Source organism: Trachemys scripta, chromosome 14, assembly GCF_013100865.1.
Source record: "Trachemys scripta elegans isolate TJP31775 chromosome 14, CAS_Tse_1.0, whole genome shotgun sequence".
Taxonomy (NCBI): Eukaryota; Metazoa; Chordata; order Testudines; family Emydidae; genus Trachemys; species Trachemys scripta.
Genome location: NC_048311.1, coordinates 32404500 through 32422511, shown reverse-complemented (window position 1 = coordinate 32422511; position 18012 = coordinate 32404500). Strand labels below are relative to the sequence as shown.

General features: G+C 67.2%; 1 protein-coding gene across 1 annotated transcript in view; it reads left to right on the top strand.

The window, feature by feature from the left end:
• Positions 1 to 18012, top strand: part of BAHCC1 (BAH domain and coiled-coil containing 1) — an 84834-nt gene that overhangs the window by 56478 nt on the left and 10344 nt on the right. Inside the window, exons 5-16 of the mRNA XM_034790535.1 lie at positions 117 to 1832; positions 2560 to 2665; positions 3503 to 3711; positions 4168 to 4326; positions 4550 to 4743; positions 5434 to 5794; positions 6947 to 7726; positions 10686 to 10861; positions 11570 to 11706; positions 12103 to 12231; positions 16447 to 16561; positions 17017 to 17281. Coding sequence (XP_034646426.1) covers positions 117 to 1832; positions 2560 to 2665; positions 3503 to 3711; positions 4168 to 4326; positions 4550 to 4743; positions 5434 to 5794; positions 6947 to 7726; positions 10686 to 10861; positions 11570 to 11706; positions 12103 to 12231; positions 16447 to 16561; positions 17017 to 17281 — 4347 coding nt within the window. The remainder of the gene's footprint in view (positions 1 to 116; positions 1833 to 2559; positions 2666 to 3502; positions 3712 to 4167; positions 4327 to 4549; positions 4744 to 5433; positions 5795 to 6946; positions 7727 to 10685; positions 10862 to 11569; positions 11707 to 12102; positions 12232 to 16446; positions 16562 to 17016; positions 17282 to 18012) is intronic.

Sequence of the window (18012 nt, the reverse complement as noted above, 5' to 3'; positions counted from 1 at the left end):
CTCCGCGGAGGGAGCCAGCGTCCAGCCAAGCCGGGGCCGTGTCCCAGGTCCCGCGGGGAGGCGGGCGCCCATCGCTGCAGAAGGCCCCGCGCTCACCGGCTGCGTTTGCCCCCCAGATAACTTCTACCTGCGGAACCTGCCGGCCCAGCCCACCCTGCTGTCAGCCAACCACAACTTCCCCACCATTGCCCGAGCAGCCCCCGGCCACCCCATCGGGTCCTGCAGCCGTGACCGCGAGGCCAGCCACGGGCAGAAGAACCACAAGGAATACGACCGCTACCTCCTGGCCAAGGAGAAGGCGGGCAAGGGGGAGGCCAAAGAGAGGCTGGGGGAGGAGGACGTGAAGGAGCGGCACAAGCTGGTGCTGCCCATGACGCCCGAGGGGCACTGTAAGGAGGGGGTCCACCAGAGGAGCTCGTGCGAAAACCGGGCCAAGCACCTCAACTCCTGCCTGCTGAACTCCAAAATGCTCAATGGCGACGCCCACAAGGCCGTGCTGCCTAGCTGCACGGGCGGCGCCCTGCCCCGCCACGCCGGCATGGCCCAGAGCCGCTGCCCCAAGGACATGCTGAGGTCGGAGCGGGAGCTGGCTCCCCACGAGTCACCCCAGCCCTACAGTGAGTGCCTGGAGCGGCGCCAGATGCTGCACCACTCGGTCTCCTACACCGTCCCGTCCAGCCTGCCCGCCATCCCGCCCCCGCTCAGCACCTCGGCCGCCACCTTCCCCTGCCTGCAGCTCCACTCCAGCCCCGACGGGCTGTGCCCCTTGCAGGACAAAGCCGGGCGGGAGCTGAAGCTCAGCGGGGCCACGTTCGTGCCGTCGGTGGGACACTTGACCGACAAGAGCAGGTCTTTCCAGGTGGCGGCCGAGGCCTGCAGCCTGGAGCGCGGTGAGGCCAAGGAAAGGCACGAGATGAGCTTGGAGCACACGGGCGCCTACGGGAACTCCTTCCACCATCTCAAGGCGGAGGGCAAGGCGGACCGGAGGCTGGAGTGGGCGCAGAGCTCCAACGCCCGGCTGAAAGGCCTGGAGTATCTGAACAGCGCTGGCTCCGAGGCCCCCTTCCCCAGCCTGCCCCAGGCGCCCAAGGGCGGCCTGGAGAAAGGCAGCTACTTCGAGATGGCGCCGTCTCAGGACTGCTCCCGCGCCAGCCACCAGGACGCCCTGTGCGTCAAACTCAGCCAGTCCTGCTGCACTTTAGACAAGAGCTCCAAGGAGTGCCAGGGCCAGAGCGCGCAGAAGGTGGCGCGGATACGGCACCAGCAGCACGTCCCCCCGGAGCTGGAGCTGGCGGGGAGCGGCTCCGAGGCCAGGAGGAAGGCGATGGGCTACAATGGAGCCCCTCTGCCCCCCTGGGGCGTGCAGGGGCAAGGCGCGCCCATGTCCATGGGCGAGGAGAGGAAGAGCTCCTATCTCGACCCCTTCAGCACCAGTTTGCAGCAGGCTGCGCTAATGACTCAGGGCTCGGTGCTGAGCCAGGACACACAGAGCCCCCCCGACGAGGTGTCGGCCATGAAGAACCTGCTGAAATACAGCAACCAAGCACTTACCGTGGGCCAGAAGGCCCCCTTCGTGGGGCTGGGCACCATCAAGGGCAGCTGCGCTCAGCAGGACGGGAAATTCCAGGCCGGGAAAGGGCAGCAGGAGCTGGAGCGGCCGGACTGCGCCCGCAGCAGAGACCATGAGCTGGCCCACGGGGAGGGCGAGGTGCGGCAGCCGCCCGTAGGCATCGCTGTGGCGGTGGCGCGACAGAAGGACACGCTGAGCCGGCCGGAGCCCTCGTACGGCACCAACTCCAGCCGGCAGAACAGGGTGACCATGGGCCTGAAAGGTAACGGGGCCAGGCCGGCCACGCGCCGCCCCGGGCGGGAGGCTGTCTCTGGGGTGGGCAGCCCCAGGCCGGGAGGAGCAGCAACGGGGGTGGTGTCTGCAGGGCTGGTGGGGGGAGGGCACTTCCCAGAAACCACAAGCGTCCGGTTCTTATGGCCAGCCGGCATTGCCCAGAGTTCACGGCCCCAGTGCCTCTGCCCGGAGCCCCGCTGGAGAGGGGCACGGCCGGCCCCAGGGAACCCCACACTCACGCCTGCTGCCCTCCGCATGCTGCACCATCCCCTGGGCCCCACCCATCAGCCCCTCTTTGTATGCTTCCCTCCCCTGAAGCCCAGTGTGACCCTCAGCTGAAATGACCCCTCTCCCCACTATTCCATCCTGAGCCCTCCCCATCACAGCTCTGCCAGTCAGTGGCCCTGCTAGCCCAACCCTGCCCCCCACAGCCCTGCCGGTGCCCCTCGGTCCCGACCCATAGCCTCTGCTAGCCCAGCTCTGCCCCCCACAGCCCTCCCGGTGCCCCTCGGTCCCATCCTTCGGCCCCACTCTGTTTCCCAGCCCTGTGGAGAGCACACGTCAGCCCCAGCTGGGGGTGAGATGGGCACAGGCAGGGGCAGGCTGAGACCCACGGGATGAACGTGGGAGCCCAGGATGAGAGGCGGATGCCCGGCCTGCACCCCTGAGTGGGGGGTGCGGGATCCTGTCCCTCACATTTCTCTCTCATCCTGTAGCCGGCTCAGCACGACCCATGCACGTCATCGACCTGGAGGCGGAGGAGGAGCGGAGCCGCCTGTGCGAGGAGCGGCTGGGGATCACGGGCCGAGAGCTTCTTCTCCAGTAAGGAGCCAGCGCACCCTGGCACACGCCGGCAGGAGAGTCAGGCTGGCTGGCCTCCCCCACCCCCTCCGGGGCTGCCCGGATCCCACGTCCCCGGTATTTCTCTGCCCTGGGTCTTAAACGGGCCGTGGGTGGCCCCCAAGGCCTCCGGGTCCTGGCTGGAGCGGGGCCAGTGAGGGGCTGGGTGGGTGCCAGAGGAGGACCAGGCTGCACCAAAGTCTCTAGCGTCATTCTACAAACCTTGGGCCCAATTCTGAATGGTGCAGAGCGCTGGCAACTCTTGCTGGGGCCCCCAGGATTGGGCCCGGTCGCAGCTGCGAGGAACAACAGGAGGAGGCAGTAATCTCGGAGCTGGACGCAAACCCTGTCACTCCCAGATCCTGCAGCTCCAGGGCCCGGCAGCGCAGGCCAGGGGTGCAGGGCACCAGGACACCTGGGTTCTGCTCCCAGCTCTGCCATGGTGTGGCCTTGGGTGGGTGTCTGTCGGCCCCCCCATTTCCCACCTGTAGAGGTGGGTGGGGCGGATGCTCCCTGGGAAGCACTTTGCCCCTGGGATGTGCATGGAGCCCAGCGCATGCCCCTGGCTCAGGACCCAGCGTGGGACTCACCTGGCAGCTGGCCCTGGGCAGGTGCCTCGGGCTGGCTGGACGAGGCAGAGGGAGCCCAGAGCCGGCTGGACAAGTGACTGCCGTGATGTACGCTTGGAACCATGCCTGGGGGCAGCCAGGTGCCCGCGTTGTCAGCAGGCACCGTGTCTCTGTTTCCAGCGATGGGGGCAGCTGTGGGGAGCAATGGGCACCGTCTCACCCTGTTCTGCGTCTCCCCTTCGCTTTGCAGGGAGAACAAGGACCTCGTGGACTTTGCCAGGATCCACCCATCCAGCGGCTGCCCAGGCGACCTCACCCCCCACCTCATGATCGCAGGCGGCTCCTCCCTCCAGGCCGGCCAGTTGGGAGGGGACCCCGCAGCCCACGCTCACCCGGCCCACACGCACTGGCTGCCCCGGACGCGCAGCCCCTCCATCTGGATGGGGGGGCACTCGTACGGTCAGTGCAGGGCGTGGCCGGCTGGCCGCTGCTGGGGAGACGGGGCTGCTGGGCTTCGCTCCAGGTCTTTGGGTGAATCTATGAACAGGATTGGGCCTGGGCATCACAGGGGCTGGGCATGCTGCCAGCCACGCACCTCTGGTGGTGCCCCTCCATTCCCCACTGCACCCGCCCTGGCCTCCCGTACGCGGGCACTGTGGATCGGTGCCAGGGCTCGCTGGGGTTACAGACTCCTCCGGCTCCTGCTCTCACTCCGCTCCCAGCAGCCGTGGTCTGGGTGTCCCAGCTGCCGCACGGAGCCTGGTGTGTGGCCCGTGGGCTCGCTGCCCAGCCCGGCTCTGTCACTGACAAGTCCCTGGGTCTGGCCACGGTGCCAGCCCGCTAGAGCGGGGCCCTGGGAAGGTGCCTCTGCCTACGCCAGCCCCCGTGACCCTTCTGTGTTTGTTCCCTCCACAGGCATCAGCCACCCGGCCTTGCATCAGAACCTGCCGCCCGGCTTCCCAGCCTCCATGCCCAGCACCATGCAGTCCGTGTTCCCCCTTCCCCAGGATCCCCCAGCGCAGCTCGTCATCCTGCCCACGGAGCCGTCAGCCCACGGCGCCCCGCACACGCTGGGTAAGGGCAGCTGCCAGGGGAGACGCTGCCCCCTGCGGAGGGTGGGCCCAGCGCCTGGCTCCCGGCTGGGCTTGTCCCTCTCGCCCGGATTCCCTCAGCAAAGGGCTTGTCAGGGAGTGGGGCCTGGCAGGGCTGCGCCGGGTGGCCCCTTCCCCACGGGCTCTGGCTGGCCCAGGGCGAGGGGCCGCGGCTGCTGAGCTGACCCCCTGCTCTCTCTCGGCAGCTGATGTTATGGACCAGGCCTCGCTGTGGCCGCCCATGTACCCGGGCCGGGGCCCCAGCTCCCACCTGCAGCACGCGGGCCAGCTCCCCGTCTACTCGCGCTCGCAGTTCCTCCGGCAGCAGGAGCTCTACGCCCTGCAGCAGCAGCAGCGGGCGGCCCAGGCGCTGGAGCTGCAGAGGCAGTCGCAGATCCAGGTCGGGGGCAGGGAGCCGGGGGGAAGGGTGAGGGGGGGTTCAGAGGAGGGTGGTGCAGGTCCACTGCCCCTCCTAGCCCCTGGCAGCCTCACGCCTGGGGAGCCGGCACTGGGCAAACTGGGCTGGGGCCATCTGGTCTCTCCGGGGTGGGTGTCAGGCTAGGGCGTGAGGCCAGTTTGTCTGGGGCGTGGGGCTGGGCCCTGGGACTGACCTGTCTGGGGCGTGGGGCTGGGCTGTGGGGTGACCTGTCTGGGGCTGGGCTCTGGGGCTGACCTGTCTGGGGCGTGGGGCTGGGCCCTGGGGCTGACCTGTCTGGGGCGTGGGGCTGGGCTCTGGGGCTGACCTGTCTGGGGCGTGGGGCTGGGCTGTGGGGTGACCTGTCCAGGGCTGGGCCATGGGGCTGACCTGTCTGGAGCGTGGGGCTGGGCTGTGGGGTGACCTGTCCAGGGCTGGGCTGTGGGGCTGACCTGTCCGGGGCTGGGCCATGGGGCTGACCTGTCTGGAGCATGGGGCTGGGCTGTGGGGTGACCTGTCCAGGGCTGGGCTGTGGGGCTGACCTGTCTGGGGTGTGGGGCTGGGCTGTGGGGTGACCTGTCCGGGGCTGACCTGTCTGGGGCATGGGCTGGGCTGTGGGGTGACCTGTCTGGGGCTGGGCCGTGGGGCTGACCTGTCTATGTCCTGGCCCCACAGCGGAAGGTGGAGGAGCAGCCTGCCGAGCTGGACGAGCCAGGCCCCGAGAAGCCCCTCAAGCCGTCCCATAAACCAGTTGCCTTAACGCCCCCCACCAAGGGCCTCTCCTCGCCGGCCCCCTGCCCTGCCAAGCTCTCACCCTGCTGCCACTCGCCTGCCCTGCGGCATCCATCGAAATGCCCCTCGGTGCATCCTGCCGCCCCCTGCACTTTACCCGTCTGCCCGGCGCCCAGCTCGGCTGTTGCTCCGCGCTCCCCGCCCGCCAGCCCCAGCCCCTCGCCCAGCTCCAAGAGCAACGAAGCGGAAGACAAGCGGGTGGAGGGGCAGCCGCCCCGGGGCTACCCCAAGTCGCTGGAGCCAGGTGGGGTTCGCGCCGGGGCTGGGCTGGAGGGGAGCCATAGGAGTGCCGGGGCCTGAGCCCTGAGACAGACAGTGGGGCCAGCCCCCCATTCGTGTGTCTCAGGGCAGTCCTGGGGGGTGGGGAGCTGGGCTATCTGGCTGTGGGGCGGGGGGAGGCCATGCTGAGGCCCCGCCCCTGGGCAGAAGGATCCAACTTTGTCAGGACAGCGGCTGGGCACCGTGGTGATGAGGCCAGTGGGGTGGGGGGGGAGCTCAGGGCCACCGGGGGCAGGATGAGGTGGTCCTGGTTCTCCATGCTGGGATTGCGGGGGAGGGGTTGGCAGTCAGCCCTGTTTGTGAGAGAGAAGCCGAAGGGGGCATGTGGGGCGTCAGCGAGGCCAGAGCCTCCCCATCCCGTGCGGCCCGCCATGGGGTGACCCAGTGCCAGGTCAGGCAGAGGGGCTGGAGCCGATTGGCACCCGCTGGGGAACCGGCCCCAGGAATCCACCAGGCGCTTGTGGGGCCGTATGTGCGTCCCGCTGCCCGAGCTCCCTCCCTGTGCCAGCCGAGATGCCTGCTGGCCCTGCCAGCCCTCAGACAAGGGCATTTAACTCCGCTGGCATCGCCGCCAGCGTTTACATTGGAACCATGTGTTGGATGTAGCATCTGGTCCCAGGGTTGCCACGGGGATGCCCGCCAGCAGGGTTAATGGGGCACAGTGCTTGTGCTGAGCCAGCTCCCCTTCCCCAGCCGTGGCTAAGGCCTGCCTGCCGAACCGGAGCATTGGTGGGGGGGCCTGGCCCGCCTGGGGGGCTACCTGGGATCAGAGGGGCCTATCGAGTCATCCCACGCACCCCCCTTGTCCCAGCTGGGGAGGCACAGACCTGGCAAATGCGTGGGCCAGTTAGACACGTCCCCTGGGCCCCTGCCGGCTCGGGGCTGGGGTTCCCCAGGCGGGCAGACCCCAGGCGCCTCTGACCAGCTGGCAGGCCCATGAGGGTGGGGGGAACATCTAAGCGAGGGCCTAAAGGGAGGGAGACCCCCAGATGCTGAGTAGGATGGCGGGGGTCAGAGCCCCCTTCTGGAGAGCGTCAGGGGTTGGGCTGGCCCCTGGTGCTGTGGGGCACGTGGTCCCCTCCCCTGCCCTCCCTGACTGTGCTGCCTTGCTCCGCAGACCTGCCGCCCGGATACACCTACCCTGCCGTCAGCATGGGCTACTCCTCGCCGCTGGCCGTGCACACCGCCGAGCCGGCCGACCCCGACACTATGCAAAGCGTCTCCCCGGCGGCCGAGCCCGAGCAGTCCCGGACGTTCCCTCCCACGGAGGAGCCGTGCCGGGCCAGCGCCGCGGCCGTGCTGGAGGAGGCCGGGCGGGCGGTGCAGGGCGCCACGGCCGAGCCCAAGGCCCAGGCTGTCATGGGCCAGCATCTCCACCACCTCCTCCTCCCCCCGGGGCAGGCCTCCGGGGAGCTGGTGGGGGCAGCGACGGGGCGGGGCCCGGCGGAGGAGCTGGGAGAGACGCCCTACGGCCCAGTGCTGGGGGGGCCCGGCTTGGCCTCGGCTCAGGGAGCTCCGGAGGAGAGCGGGGGCCTGGAGGAGCAGCCGGGGGCAGCACAGCTCCCAGGGGCACTGGCAGGCTCCCCCTCGAAGGCCTCGGAGGGCGCAGCCGGGGAGGAGCAGGTGGCAGGGCAGAAGGCCGGCTGCGAAGAGGAGCAGGAAGGCGACTCCCTGAGCCTCCTGAGGGCGGGCACCGGCCTCCAGGGCCCCCTGAGCGGGCTGGACGCACTGATCATCGCAGGCATCGACCTGGGAGACCTCCCTGCCCTGAGCCCGCCCAGCGCGGCCCCCCCAGCGGCTCCCCCCTTGCCCTGCCCGTGCAGCTCAGGAATCACCCTGCTCAGCGAACTGGCCGACCTGGAGCTCCAGCGGCAGAGGTGCGACGCGGCGGTGGGAGGTAAGGAGCTGCCACCCTCCCCCCGGGCCTCACACCGGACCCCTCCCTCGGCTGGGAGCCCCCCCATTGCAGCCCCTCTGCTCTTTGATTCCCCGCCCCCGCAGTGTGGGGTTGGCATCAGGCTGGGTGCAGTGTGGGGTTGACATCGGGTGGGGCAGGTGCAGTGTGGGGTTGGCATCGGGCTGGGTGCAGTGTGGGGTTGGCATCGGGTGGGGCAGGTGCAGTATGGGGTTGGCATTGGGCGCGACGGCTGCATGGGGTGTCAGGGTGGCCACCAGGGTGCAGTGGCCCAGTGCAGACAGGCCGAGCGGCTCCATGTCCCACCCAGGCAGGACACGGCGGGGTCCCAGGCATGCCCCTCGGGGCGCGCAGCCGAGCAGGCGGGTGGCTGCCCAGCCAGATGCCCGGGCGCTCTGCAGAGAGGGGCCTGCCTGGCCCGGGTGAGCTGCAGGCTGTGTTTGGAGAGCGACAAACGCGCAGGTCGCTCGCCAGTCACCCAGGAAGGAGAGTTCACCACGGCCAGGCGCCCTCTACCCGCTTGCAGTGGGCGCAGGCGCCCCGGGGACGTCTCCTGGGAGCAGGCATTGGGAAGGTGGTGGGGTGCCAGTCTTCGGGCCCAGCGTCCCTCCTCCCTTGACACCTGAGATTCCTGCTCATCCTGGCCCCGCGCTGCCAGGCCGGGGGTTCCTGAGTCAGGGCTCTGGGAGGTGGAGGAGCCGAGAAGGGGCACAAGGTCTGAGCAGAGGGAGAAAGACCCCGGGCACAGCCCCAGTTACGCAACAAAAAGCCCCTGGGAAGGGAGCAAATGGCCCCCCAAAGCCCTTCCCATCTCCACGCCCCAGGGAGCAGACTGGGGGGAGCATCCTGTCCTGGGGATGGGACTTTCCCCACTCTAAGGCTGGGGATCTTTTGGGGACCTGGGTGTCCTGGCAGGAACAAGGAAACCCCAAACCCCACTGCAACAAGAGCCGGGTCAGGGAATGGGCACTGGAGTGGGAATGGGACGTCAGAGGCCAGGGAATGGGGCGCCGGAGGGCAGGGAATGGGGCATTGGAGGGCAGGCAAGGGACGTCGGAGGGCAGGGAATGGGCACTGGAGTGGGAATGGGGCGTCGGAGGGCAGGGAATGGGCACTGGAGGGCAGGGAATGGGGCATCGGAGGGCAGGGAATGGGGCGCCGGAGTGGAAATGGGGCGTCGCAGGGCAGGGAATGGGNGGAGGGCAAGGAACGGGCACTGGAGTGGGAATGGGTCATCGCAGGGCAGGGAATGGGGCACCGCGGGGCAGGGAATGGGGCGCCGGAGGGCAGGGAATGGGGCGCTGCAGGGCAGGGAATGGGGCGCCGCGGGGCAGGGAATGGGGCGCCGCAGGGCAGGAATGGGCACACTCTTGCCCTGGAGCCTGGCCCAGCGCACGGGGGCTCGGCCAGCTTGTTTATTTCCTTAAATTCTAGAGGCAGAAAATCCCCCACTCATCTATTCCTGCACCAAGCAGAGCCAAAGCACCCGGCATCGCCCCCACTTCCCCTGCCCCTCCCCCCGAGCTGTGCCTGGCCCGGCCCTGGTCCATACAGGATTCCCAGAGAGCACAGGTGGGCCGGGCCTGGGTCACCAGATCCCCACCCCAGGGCTTTGGCCGCCACTAGCAGCTGAGGTCACTGGAAGCTCCACACCTTGACATGGCCCCCAGCCAGCCTGGCCCCGTCGTCCCGTTCACACGCCACGGGCCCTCCTCACCCGCCCTCACTGCAAGGCTATAAACAACCCCCTGCTGCGCCCTGATGGTTCTCCTGCCCCCGCAGTCCTTCGCCCAAGCAAAGTCTGTTCCTTCCATCTCTGCTCAGACGGTTACTGTTCCCAGAACCCGCAACGAAACGGAAACCACACACAGGCATTCCTGCCCGCCACCACTGCCACGCCATGCACACGCACCCTCCCCTGAGAAGCCCACGCCATCGCACGCCCCGCGTGCCAGGCCAGCAAACGCCTGCACACGTGTGCACGGGCCCTCTGCCACACCCACGGGCCCCTGAGCGCCCCCAGCCACACACATGGGATCCTGCCCCCTCCCCACCCTGCTACACCCATGGGATCCTGCCCCCTCCCCACCCAGCTGCACCCACAGGACCCTGCCCCCTCCCTACCTGGCCACACCCGCAGGACTCTGCCACCCTCCCCACCTGGTCACACCCACAGGCCCCCGAGCGCCCCCAGCCACACCCATGGGATCCTGTCCCCTCCCCACCCTGCTACACCCATGGGACCATGCCCCCTCCCCGCCCAGCTGCACCCACCGCCGCCTCCCCCCACCCCCCCCGGTCATACCCACGGGCCCCTGAGCCTCCCCAGCCACACCCATGGGATCCTGCCCCCTGGAGCCTGTCCTGGATGAGGCCTGGGCTGGCTGCCCCCGACATCTGAGCTTTCCCCCCATTCTGCCTCCCCCTCTCCCTGCCCTCTCCCTCCCATAGCCAGCCCTGACCCCTGCCTGCCATCACACGACCTTTGGCCTGGGAAAGCGCCCCCCACCCCCCCAGGTGGCTGCCAGGACCCTCAGGCCAAGGTATTTGGTGTCCCTGTAAGTTCCCCTCCGGCTGGGTTGCTGCTCGGTATGCCAGGAATAAACAGGCACAGAGTGCCGGGCCTGGCCTGGGGCAGGGAGCTAGGCAGGGGGCAGCTGTGGGAGGGGAGGAAGCCGATGCCCACGGCAGAGGTTCTGGTGCCTGGGCCCAGGGCCCATCTATACCAACTGGCTGGGCCTGCCAGGGGGTGCTGGCATTCAGGGCTGCAAAAGGCCCTCTGGGGCTGGCCCCCCCGTCTGTGCTCCTTCTCGCTCGGTGCTGTGAGACAGGGCTGGGGGGTCGTTAGCTAATGAGCTGAGTGCCTCTGAGATGCGGGGGGCTGACCCCGCTGCGGGGCTGGGGGCAGCTCTGCCTCCCCTGATCTCTCTGCTCCCCACAGCGGAGGATGAAGACTTGGTGGCTGTTAACCTTCGGAGCCTGGCAACCATCGCTGCCCTGGTGGAGGCGGCCGACGAGGAGAGCAGCCCACCCTGCCTCAGCCCCCTGGTGGCCCCCCTGGCCCCCCGTGCACGGGGCCTGCGACGGAAATACACCTGGACCCCCAAAACCAAACCCGTGAGTGCCCGCCTCGCCGCCCTGCCTGCACGGTCCCCCAGCCTCCGCAGCACATGCCAGGGCCCAACCGAGCCACCCGCCGGCCTGGATTCCAACCGGCAACCCCCAGGGAAAGGCCCCTGAGCCCTTCCCTGAGCCCCAGGGCCCCATGGCGGCATCTCTCGCCACTCCTGGGAGCCCCATGCTCTCCCCCGCAGCCTCCCTTTGTCCTTGGAGCCCTGGGCCCACCAACAGTCGAAGGGCCCACCCCATGTTTAGTCTGTGGGTTGCCCAGGGCCCTGCCTGGCTTCTGCCCAGAGCTAAGCGCGTTCCCTGGCACATGGGGACTCCAGGGTGCTCCCGTCTCGTCAGGGTCACCCATCGGGCAGCTCCCCGAGAGGCCCGGGTGCCTCGCCCTGTTGGGACGATGGGAACTGGAGCCGTGGGGACCTGGTGGCTGGGTGGGGTGGCCCATTCCCGACAGATGGATCCCCCATTGCACCTGGGATCCTGGAGAAAGGGGCATGCACCTGGGCTTCTCTTCCCAGGCAGTCGAAGCTGCCGCTGGCCTTGGCCCTTTGCTGGGCTCCAAAGGCCGGTTCAGGCAGAGATGGGGGGCCAGGCTGGTGATGCCAACGAAGGGAGCAGCTGAGGACACGGTGCTCGGCCGCCCAGCCTGCAGGCCCTTGGCTCTCCTCCCTCACGCTGACCCCGGGCCTGCCCCCCCAGGTCTGCCCCCTGAAGGCCGCCATTGAGCAGCTAGACACGCAGGAGGTGGAGATGCGGCTGCGGCTGGCGGAGCTGCAGCGCCGCTACAAGGAGAAGCAGCGGGAGCTGGTGAAACTGCAGCGACGGCATGACCATGAGTACGTCCCCCTCGATGCACCCCTGTCCACTGGCCTTTCGGAGCCCCCGCCACACACAGGGCATGGGGCAGGCGGCCAGTCTGTGAAAGGGGCAGGGGAGGGAGGGATGGAGTGGGGGGTAGGTGGGAGTGGAACTGCCACACAGGAAAGAGGAGGGAGCCCCCCGAGGTCTCTGCCCAGTGTCCCAGGAGGTGTCAGAGCCCCAGGGAGAACCTGTAATAGGAGCAGAAAAACAAGGCAGGTGAAAAGTCACTGGTGTGATGAGTCTGAGGCCGTTCTCAGCCTAGTTCACGCAATGAGCCAGTCAGCGGAGAAGACGCAGGAGCCCAGAGCAGAGGGCAGGAGGGGGGCGAGTTCCTGGCATCACTCTGGTTTTGTTGTGGCTGGTGCCCGCAGGCACGACGAGAGCTCACGGAGTCCGGCGCGGCGCGGCCCGGGGCGGCCAAGGAAACGGAAGCATTCCAGCATGCTCGGCACCCTGCGGCAGAACAACGCGCTCAGCAGGGCTGACGGCAGGAAAGTCAAGTGAGTGACGCTGCGTGTGGTGCATTGTGGGGATGTGCCAGCAGCTGGGGCCCCTGTCTCGGGGGGTTGCTTGGCCCCAGGAAGCCCCGTGCTCTGGCTCCAGGGGGTGTGCTGCATGCATTGCCTTGTGGCATGGGAGGGTGGGGGCTCATTCCCCATCCCTGGTGTGGTAGATGTGACTCTTAGCGAGCCCCAGGGCAGAGTGGCACGCCGAGCGCTGGGACTGTACACCTGCAACCCCCTGCACTTGGTAGGCCGATTACAGGAGCGTGTCCTGGTGTCCTTCCTCTCCTTCCTGCTTCTGCGTGGCACTGCCCGCCTCCCGGCTCCTCTGCCCCAGAACCAGCAGCATTTCGGGGGCAGGGGACGCAGTCCCCGTGTGTGCAGTCGGATGGAAATGGGGCTGGAGAAAGGGCTGGCTGGCTGCAAGACTGGCTTCCTCCTGGCGCTCCCTCCCCAGCCCATCGCCGAGCGGAGCGGTTCCGACGTGCCTGCACTGTTCCGGGGAGCGCCCCCCCTCCCCCAAAGGGGAAGGCAGCGTTGCATAAAAGCCTCTTTATCTGTGCTGTATAAAGTCATTGGTCACGCTGCAGTGCTGTTCATTGCTGCTGGCGCTTTATTATTATCCATTAGCCGCCCGGCGCAGTCATTCTCGCACTCACGGGCCCTGTATAATTGTCCTTCTCTGCTACAAATTGCCTCTCCCGGCAGGCCCATTTGCATAAATCCTCCGAGCTAGTCCAAACATGATTGGAGTGTGTGTGCGCAGTGCATCAATCCTGATGATTTGGTAATAATAGTTAAATCTGTACTAAATGGTTCCTTCAATTAAGACAGAGGGAAAAAATTAATCTCGAGGTTTTATGTCACAAAACATTAGCAAATGGACTGAAGGTTAGAGTTAAAAAAAAAAAAAAAAAAGCAGTTGGTGTTGGCTTAGGGTTGCAACGTGGCTCGACCATATGGCTGCTGGGAATTCTCCTGGGCTATTGGGACAACTGGTTTTGCTCCCTCCCCCCAGTCCAGGGGAAAGAGGAGAAACCTCCCCCACCCCCATCCGCAAGGCTCTACAGCCCGCTGAATACAGGGCCGGCTCCCTGGGACGAGACACCCCGCGCTGCCCTCCACTGCCCGCAGCAGGTCTGTCTCCTCTAGTGACTGGAGAAAAGGGCTTCTGGGCTCCTCCACAGACGCCTGGCTGAGTATGACCGCCCTCCTGCCAGGGCTGCCCGAGCTGCCAGCCCTCTGGTGGGGAAGGAGGGGCAGAAAATGCCCTGGTGGGGCCCAGGCCAGGGGACTGGCATCCCTGGAAATTCCTTCCCCACTCCAGATCTGGCCACTTCCCTCCCCTGGTGCATGGGCCAGAGTCACTGGCGTTGCTGATAAAGGACCCAACAAGAACCTCGGATCCGTGCCATTTACCCGGGCTGTGGCCAGACTAAGGCGTGTTCCTGCTGTTCGTGTGCACATGCAATCATGCAGCCACACTCATGCACGCGTGTGCTCATGTACATACTTTCCTCCACAGATGCAGCCACACAGACCGGCACACTCACGTACGTGTGCGCCAATGCATACCCATGCACACGCTCATCCTCGCACGGACACGTCTGTGCTCCAGTACACAAACAAATGCACAATCACACAGCCCTCCACTTGGCCTGACCCCCCACTGCACACAGCCTCGCCCCACATTCGTGCACCCACACACGGCCTTGCAGTGAGCTCCTTGTGCTCACACCCTGCATCCATCGTGCTGACACACACGCTGCTTGTGACCCTGTGCACACGCACACCTTTGCACATGCCCTGGCCCCGCACCCCAGGAAATCTGCCTCTGCAGGCTGTGAGCCCGCAGCCCCACACGCAGGCACTGCCCCTCCCCGGGCGCCACATGCGGCATCTTGGCCACAGCCCTGCGGCAAAGGCTCGTCCACCAGCTGCAACTCCGGCCCTTTGGCCGCCATCCGATCACTAACATTCCTGCCTCCTCAAGCTCCCCAAGGGCGCGGAGCTGGCTGAGCGGAGACGCCTCCCAAAGCCAGACACTCCCGTGGAGCAAAGCTGTGGCCTTGGTCCGTGGAATCTCCTCGCAGGGCCCCGTTCCTCCCTGGCTGGCCCAAGGGCCCCGGCCAGTGACTTGGGGAGCTGGGAACCTCCCTGCCTCCCCTCCTGGCTCTCTGGTTAGCCGGGGATTGCCCCCCTGCTGCCCAGAGCTGACACTGGGTACCAGGGTCGCCCAAGGGCACCGGGTCGAAAGGTCGAGTGAAAGCATCAAGCCCTGCCAGAGGGGTGTGAACAGGAGCTGCCTTGCAGGTGCGGGGCTGGGGGACAGCCTCGGACCCCAGCCTGGAGCGCCAGGGCAGGGGAGCAAAGTCAGCTTTCCTGGAGCTTGGGGTTCAGCCCCGCTCCCGGCACGGAGGGGCTCCGGGCACCAGGCCTTGGGGCAGCGAGATGCCCTGGTTCGGGGTGGGCAGCAGCGCTGAGAGGGAATGAACAGGGAGGGTAAATGAGCCCCCTGCAGGGAGCCCGGGGGGGGGGCATTCTCCCTGTGGGGTGGCTGCTCCAGCGAGCGCCCAGATGCACGGGCAGTGCCCGCAGAGCCGCAGGCAGGGCTGTGGAACTGGCAGGGCGGGCACTGGTGTTGTGTCCCGCTGATTGCACAGTGGGGATGGGGGCCGTGGCTGGTTCTGGCACTCTGACCCACAGCGTCTCTGTGCGCCGCTCCCCGAGGTGCTGTGATCTGAGTGCTGGGGCAGGGGACCCCCCCTCTCCCATCCCCCACCCCCTTGGGCCCAGCTGCCGCTCTCAGGCCCTGCCTGTTTTTTTCTGCACTCTAATGACTAAAGCAATTAGTCAGTAATAAATGCCCCCAGCCCCAGGAGGGCAGCACCTGTGCATCTCCCCCAGTCTGGGGGCAGGGTGTCTCCCCATCTTCCCCACTCACCAGTGGCAGCACTGACATCCTCTCGGACAGGACAGGACAGCCCCACGTGGGAGCTGCCTTTCCCCTGCCAGCCCCGTGCCCATAAAGCGCCCTGACAGCTGGGGATGGTGATTCATTTTTGGTGAAAGAGGCGATTGTCCGTGGAGCGGGTCCGTTCCCCCCCCCGCCCCGTATTAATTAGCTCCAGCAGCAGCCGCCTCGCGGGCTCTCTGGAGGAATGTGGCAGGAAGGCACGGAAAGCCCAGGAATGTCCCAGGGAGAGGACTCCCCCGCCCCCCCCCACCCCCACAAGGGAGCAGATGCGGGGTGGGAGGGGGGGTGGATCTGGCCTGCCCCAGCTGTGGCCTCATTGTATTCATTGTTGGGTGGGGAGATCCCAACGCAGCCCATCCCCCCACATAATACACCTGCCAGGGAAGGAAGGGGGCGCAGGGCCGGTGTCAGGGAGGCTGAAGTGCAGTAACACTTCGCATTGTCTGTGCAGCCTCTACCCCCAAGGATCTCAAAGCACCACAATGGATTTTGCCTCCCAGTTCCCCTCTAGGGGTGCAGAGAAGTCTCAATGCCCCCATTTTATACAGTGGGAAACTGAGGCACAGGGCGATCTGGCGACTTGCCCCCAGTCACATCGCTGGGACAAGAACCCAGCGCCAGGCTGGGGTGGGAGTTCGGAGCCGCTCTGGTTCTCTGCTCCAGCATGGACCTGGCTCATGCCCACCTGTTTGTCACAAACCTTGGCTCCATAGAACATGGCTCTGGGCAAAGGGGCCGGGTGGGGGCAAGATCCCTTCCCCGACCCCCTTGGTTGCCCGGTGCCGCGGCAGTTCACAGGGCCCCGGGCTCAGTGGCTATGGGGGAGTGCTTGGGAGAGTGCTTGGCTGCGGGGGGGTCAGACTCTGGCAGTGGGGCTGACATCAGGGTAGAGGCTGGCAGCAGGCTGGGATTCCTGGGGCAGCCGGGTGGGCGGCAGGACAGGGTTCCTGGGGTGGGGCTGATGGCGGGGCGGGATTCCTGGGGTGGGGCTGGTGGCGGGGTGGGGCTGATGGCGGGTCAGGGTTCCTGGGGTGGGGCTGGTGGCGGGATGGGGCTGATGGCGGGTCAGGGTTCCTGGGGTGGGGCTGGTGGCGGGGCGGGGTTCCTGGGGTGGGGCTGATGGCAGGGCAGGCAGGCTGGTGGCAGGACTGGATTCCCGGCACCCGGGGACAAGGCCCGCGTCTCCGCGTCTCTGCATGCCCGGTGCACTGAAGGCCGCTCTCCCCCACTCATAGGGCCGTGAAGACCAGCCTGTCCCTCCTGTGCGCGGAGCTGCGGAGCGACGGCGAGCCCAAGAAGAAGCGGAGCAGGATTGCCGAGGCGGCCTACAGCAGCCTCAAGGGCGCCCAGGTGAGTGCCCACACCGGGAATGGCCCCGCCGGGTTGGCTGGGGGAGGCTGGACACTGGGTGAGGGCGCTGGGCACGGTGCCCGGGGTCTCTGGGGGGTCTTGGCTGTTCCACACATGGGGCCCCGCCTGGGCGGCCCCATTCCCCAACAGCCCCAGCCGGGAGGAGCGGGGATGCGGGTCGTAATGTACTCAGCAGCACTGTTGGGAAGCCCAGCTCCTCCTCTGGCAATGGGGGATGGGTGAAGCCATTGCTGTGGGGTTAGGGGGACCAGACAGCAAGTGTGAAAAATCGGGACGGGGATTGGGGGTAATAGGAGCCTATATAAGAAAAAGACCCAAAAATCGGGACTGTCCCTATAAACTCGGGACATCTGGTCACCCTGGGGTGGGGCCGGGCGGCAGGGCAGAGCGCGCGGGGTGGCCGCTCAGGGCTGGGCTGTTTCCGACCCACGCAGGACAAGGTGCGGTGCAAGAAAAACGCTGCCAAGGCGGCTCACAAGGTCTCTCAGCTGAAGCAGAAAGTGAAGAGCAAAGGGCTCCCAGCCGGCATCAGCCCCTTCCGCAGGAAAGAGTCCAGCCCCGGCAGCCGGATCCAGAAGAAACTCTCCAGGGCCAAGAGCACCAAAGCTGCGGCCTCCACCAAGTACCCGCAGCCGGACCCGGCCAGCCGGGAGACTGCTCACTTCAAAGCCACGCCCAGCCCGGGGGCAGCCGGCCCAGGTACGGGAGTGGGAGAGGGCACGGGCCACAGCCCAGTCAGGTCCCACTGGCACCCGGCCCTAGGGCTGCCCCCCCTTCATACTGCTGCAGGGAGGCCCTGGGCACGACTCTCCGCTCCACGGGTGAGGGAAGGGGCATCTGTCCCTGGGCACAGGGCAGCTGGCAGGGCAGGGCAGGGCTGCCTTGGCAGCGAGAGGTTCCTGGCCTGCTGCTGCTCTGCCGGGCTCTGATGGAGGGGCAGGGGGCTCGCTGGGGCTGGGGGCCGTGCACAGGGATGAGCGCTAGCTGCAGCTACTGGGGGAGAGGAAGGGAGGCCGACAGATGGAGAAAGCTCTGTGGGACGAGGAATTTAAAAATAGCTCTGTCTGCCTGGCCCAGGGCTGGTTCCCGAGGCCCCGGGGGCGACCCCGCAGCTGCCGGGCAGGGTTATCGGGCAGCCAGGCCCTGACACACAAGACTGGGAAAAAGCCTCCGCTTCCTCTCCCCAAAAGCCCTTTGGTCCGGCAGAACAAAGAGAGGGGCCCGCCTGGGCAGGATGCAGGAAGGAGGAAGCCGGAGCAGGAAGCGCTTGCTGCGAAGGAGCAGGAAGTGCCATCCCCAGGGAGCGCCCTCCCCGTGCCCCGGGTGAAGGGCAGAGAAGTGGGAAGGGCAGATAAGACGAGGAAATCCAAGGCTCTTTGTGCCGGCCCTGGTGGTGTCTGGCTGCAGCAAACCTCTCCCGGGTGCCCAGC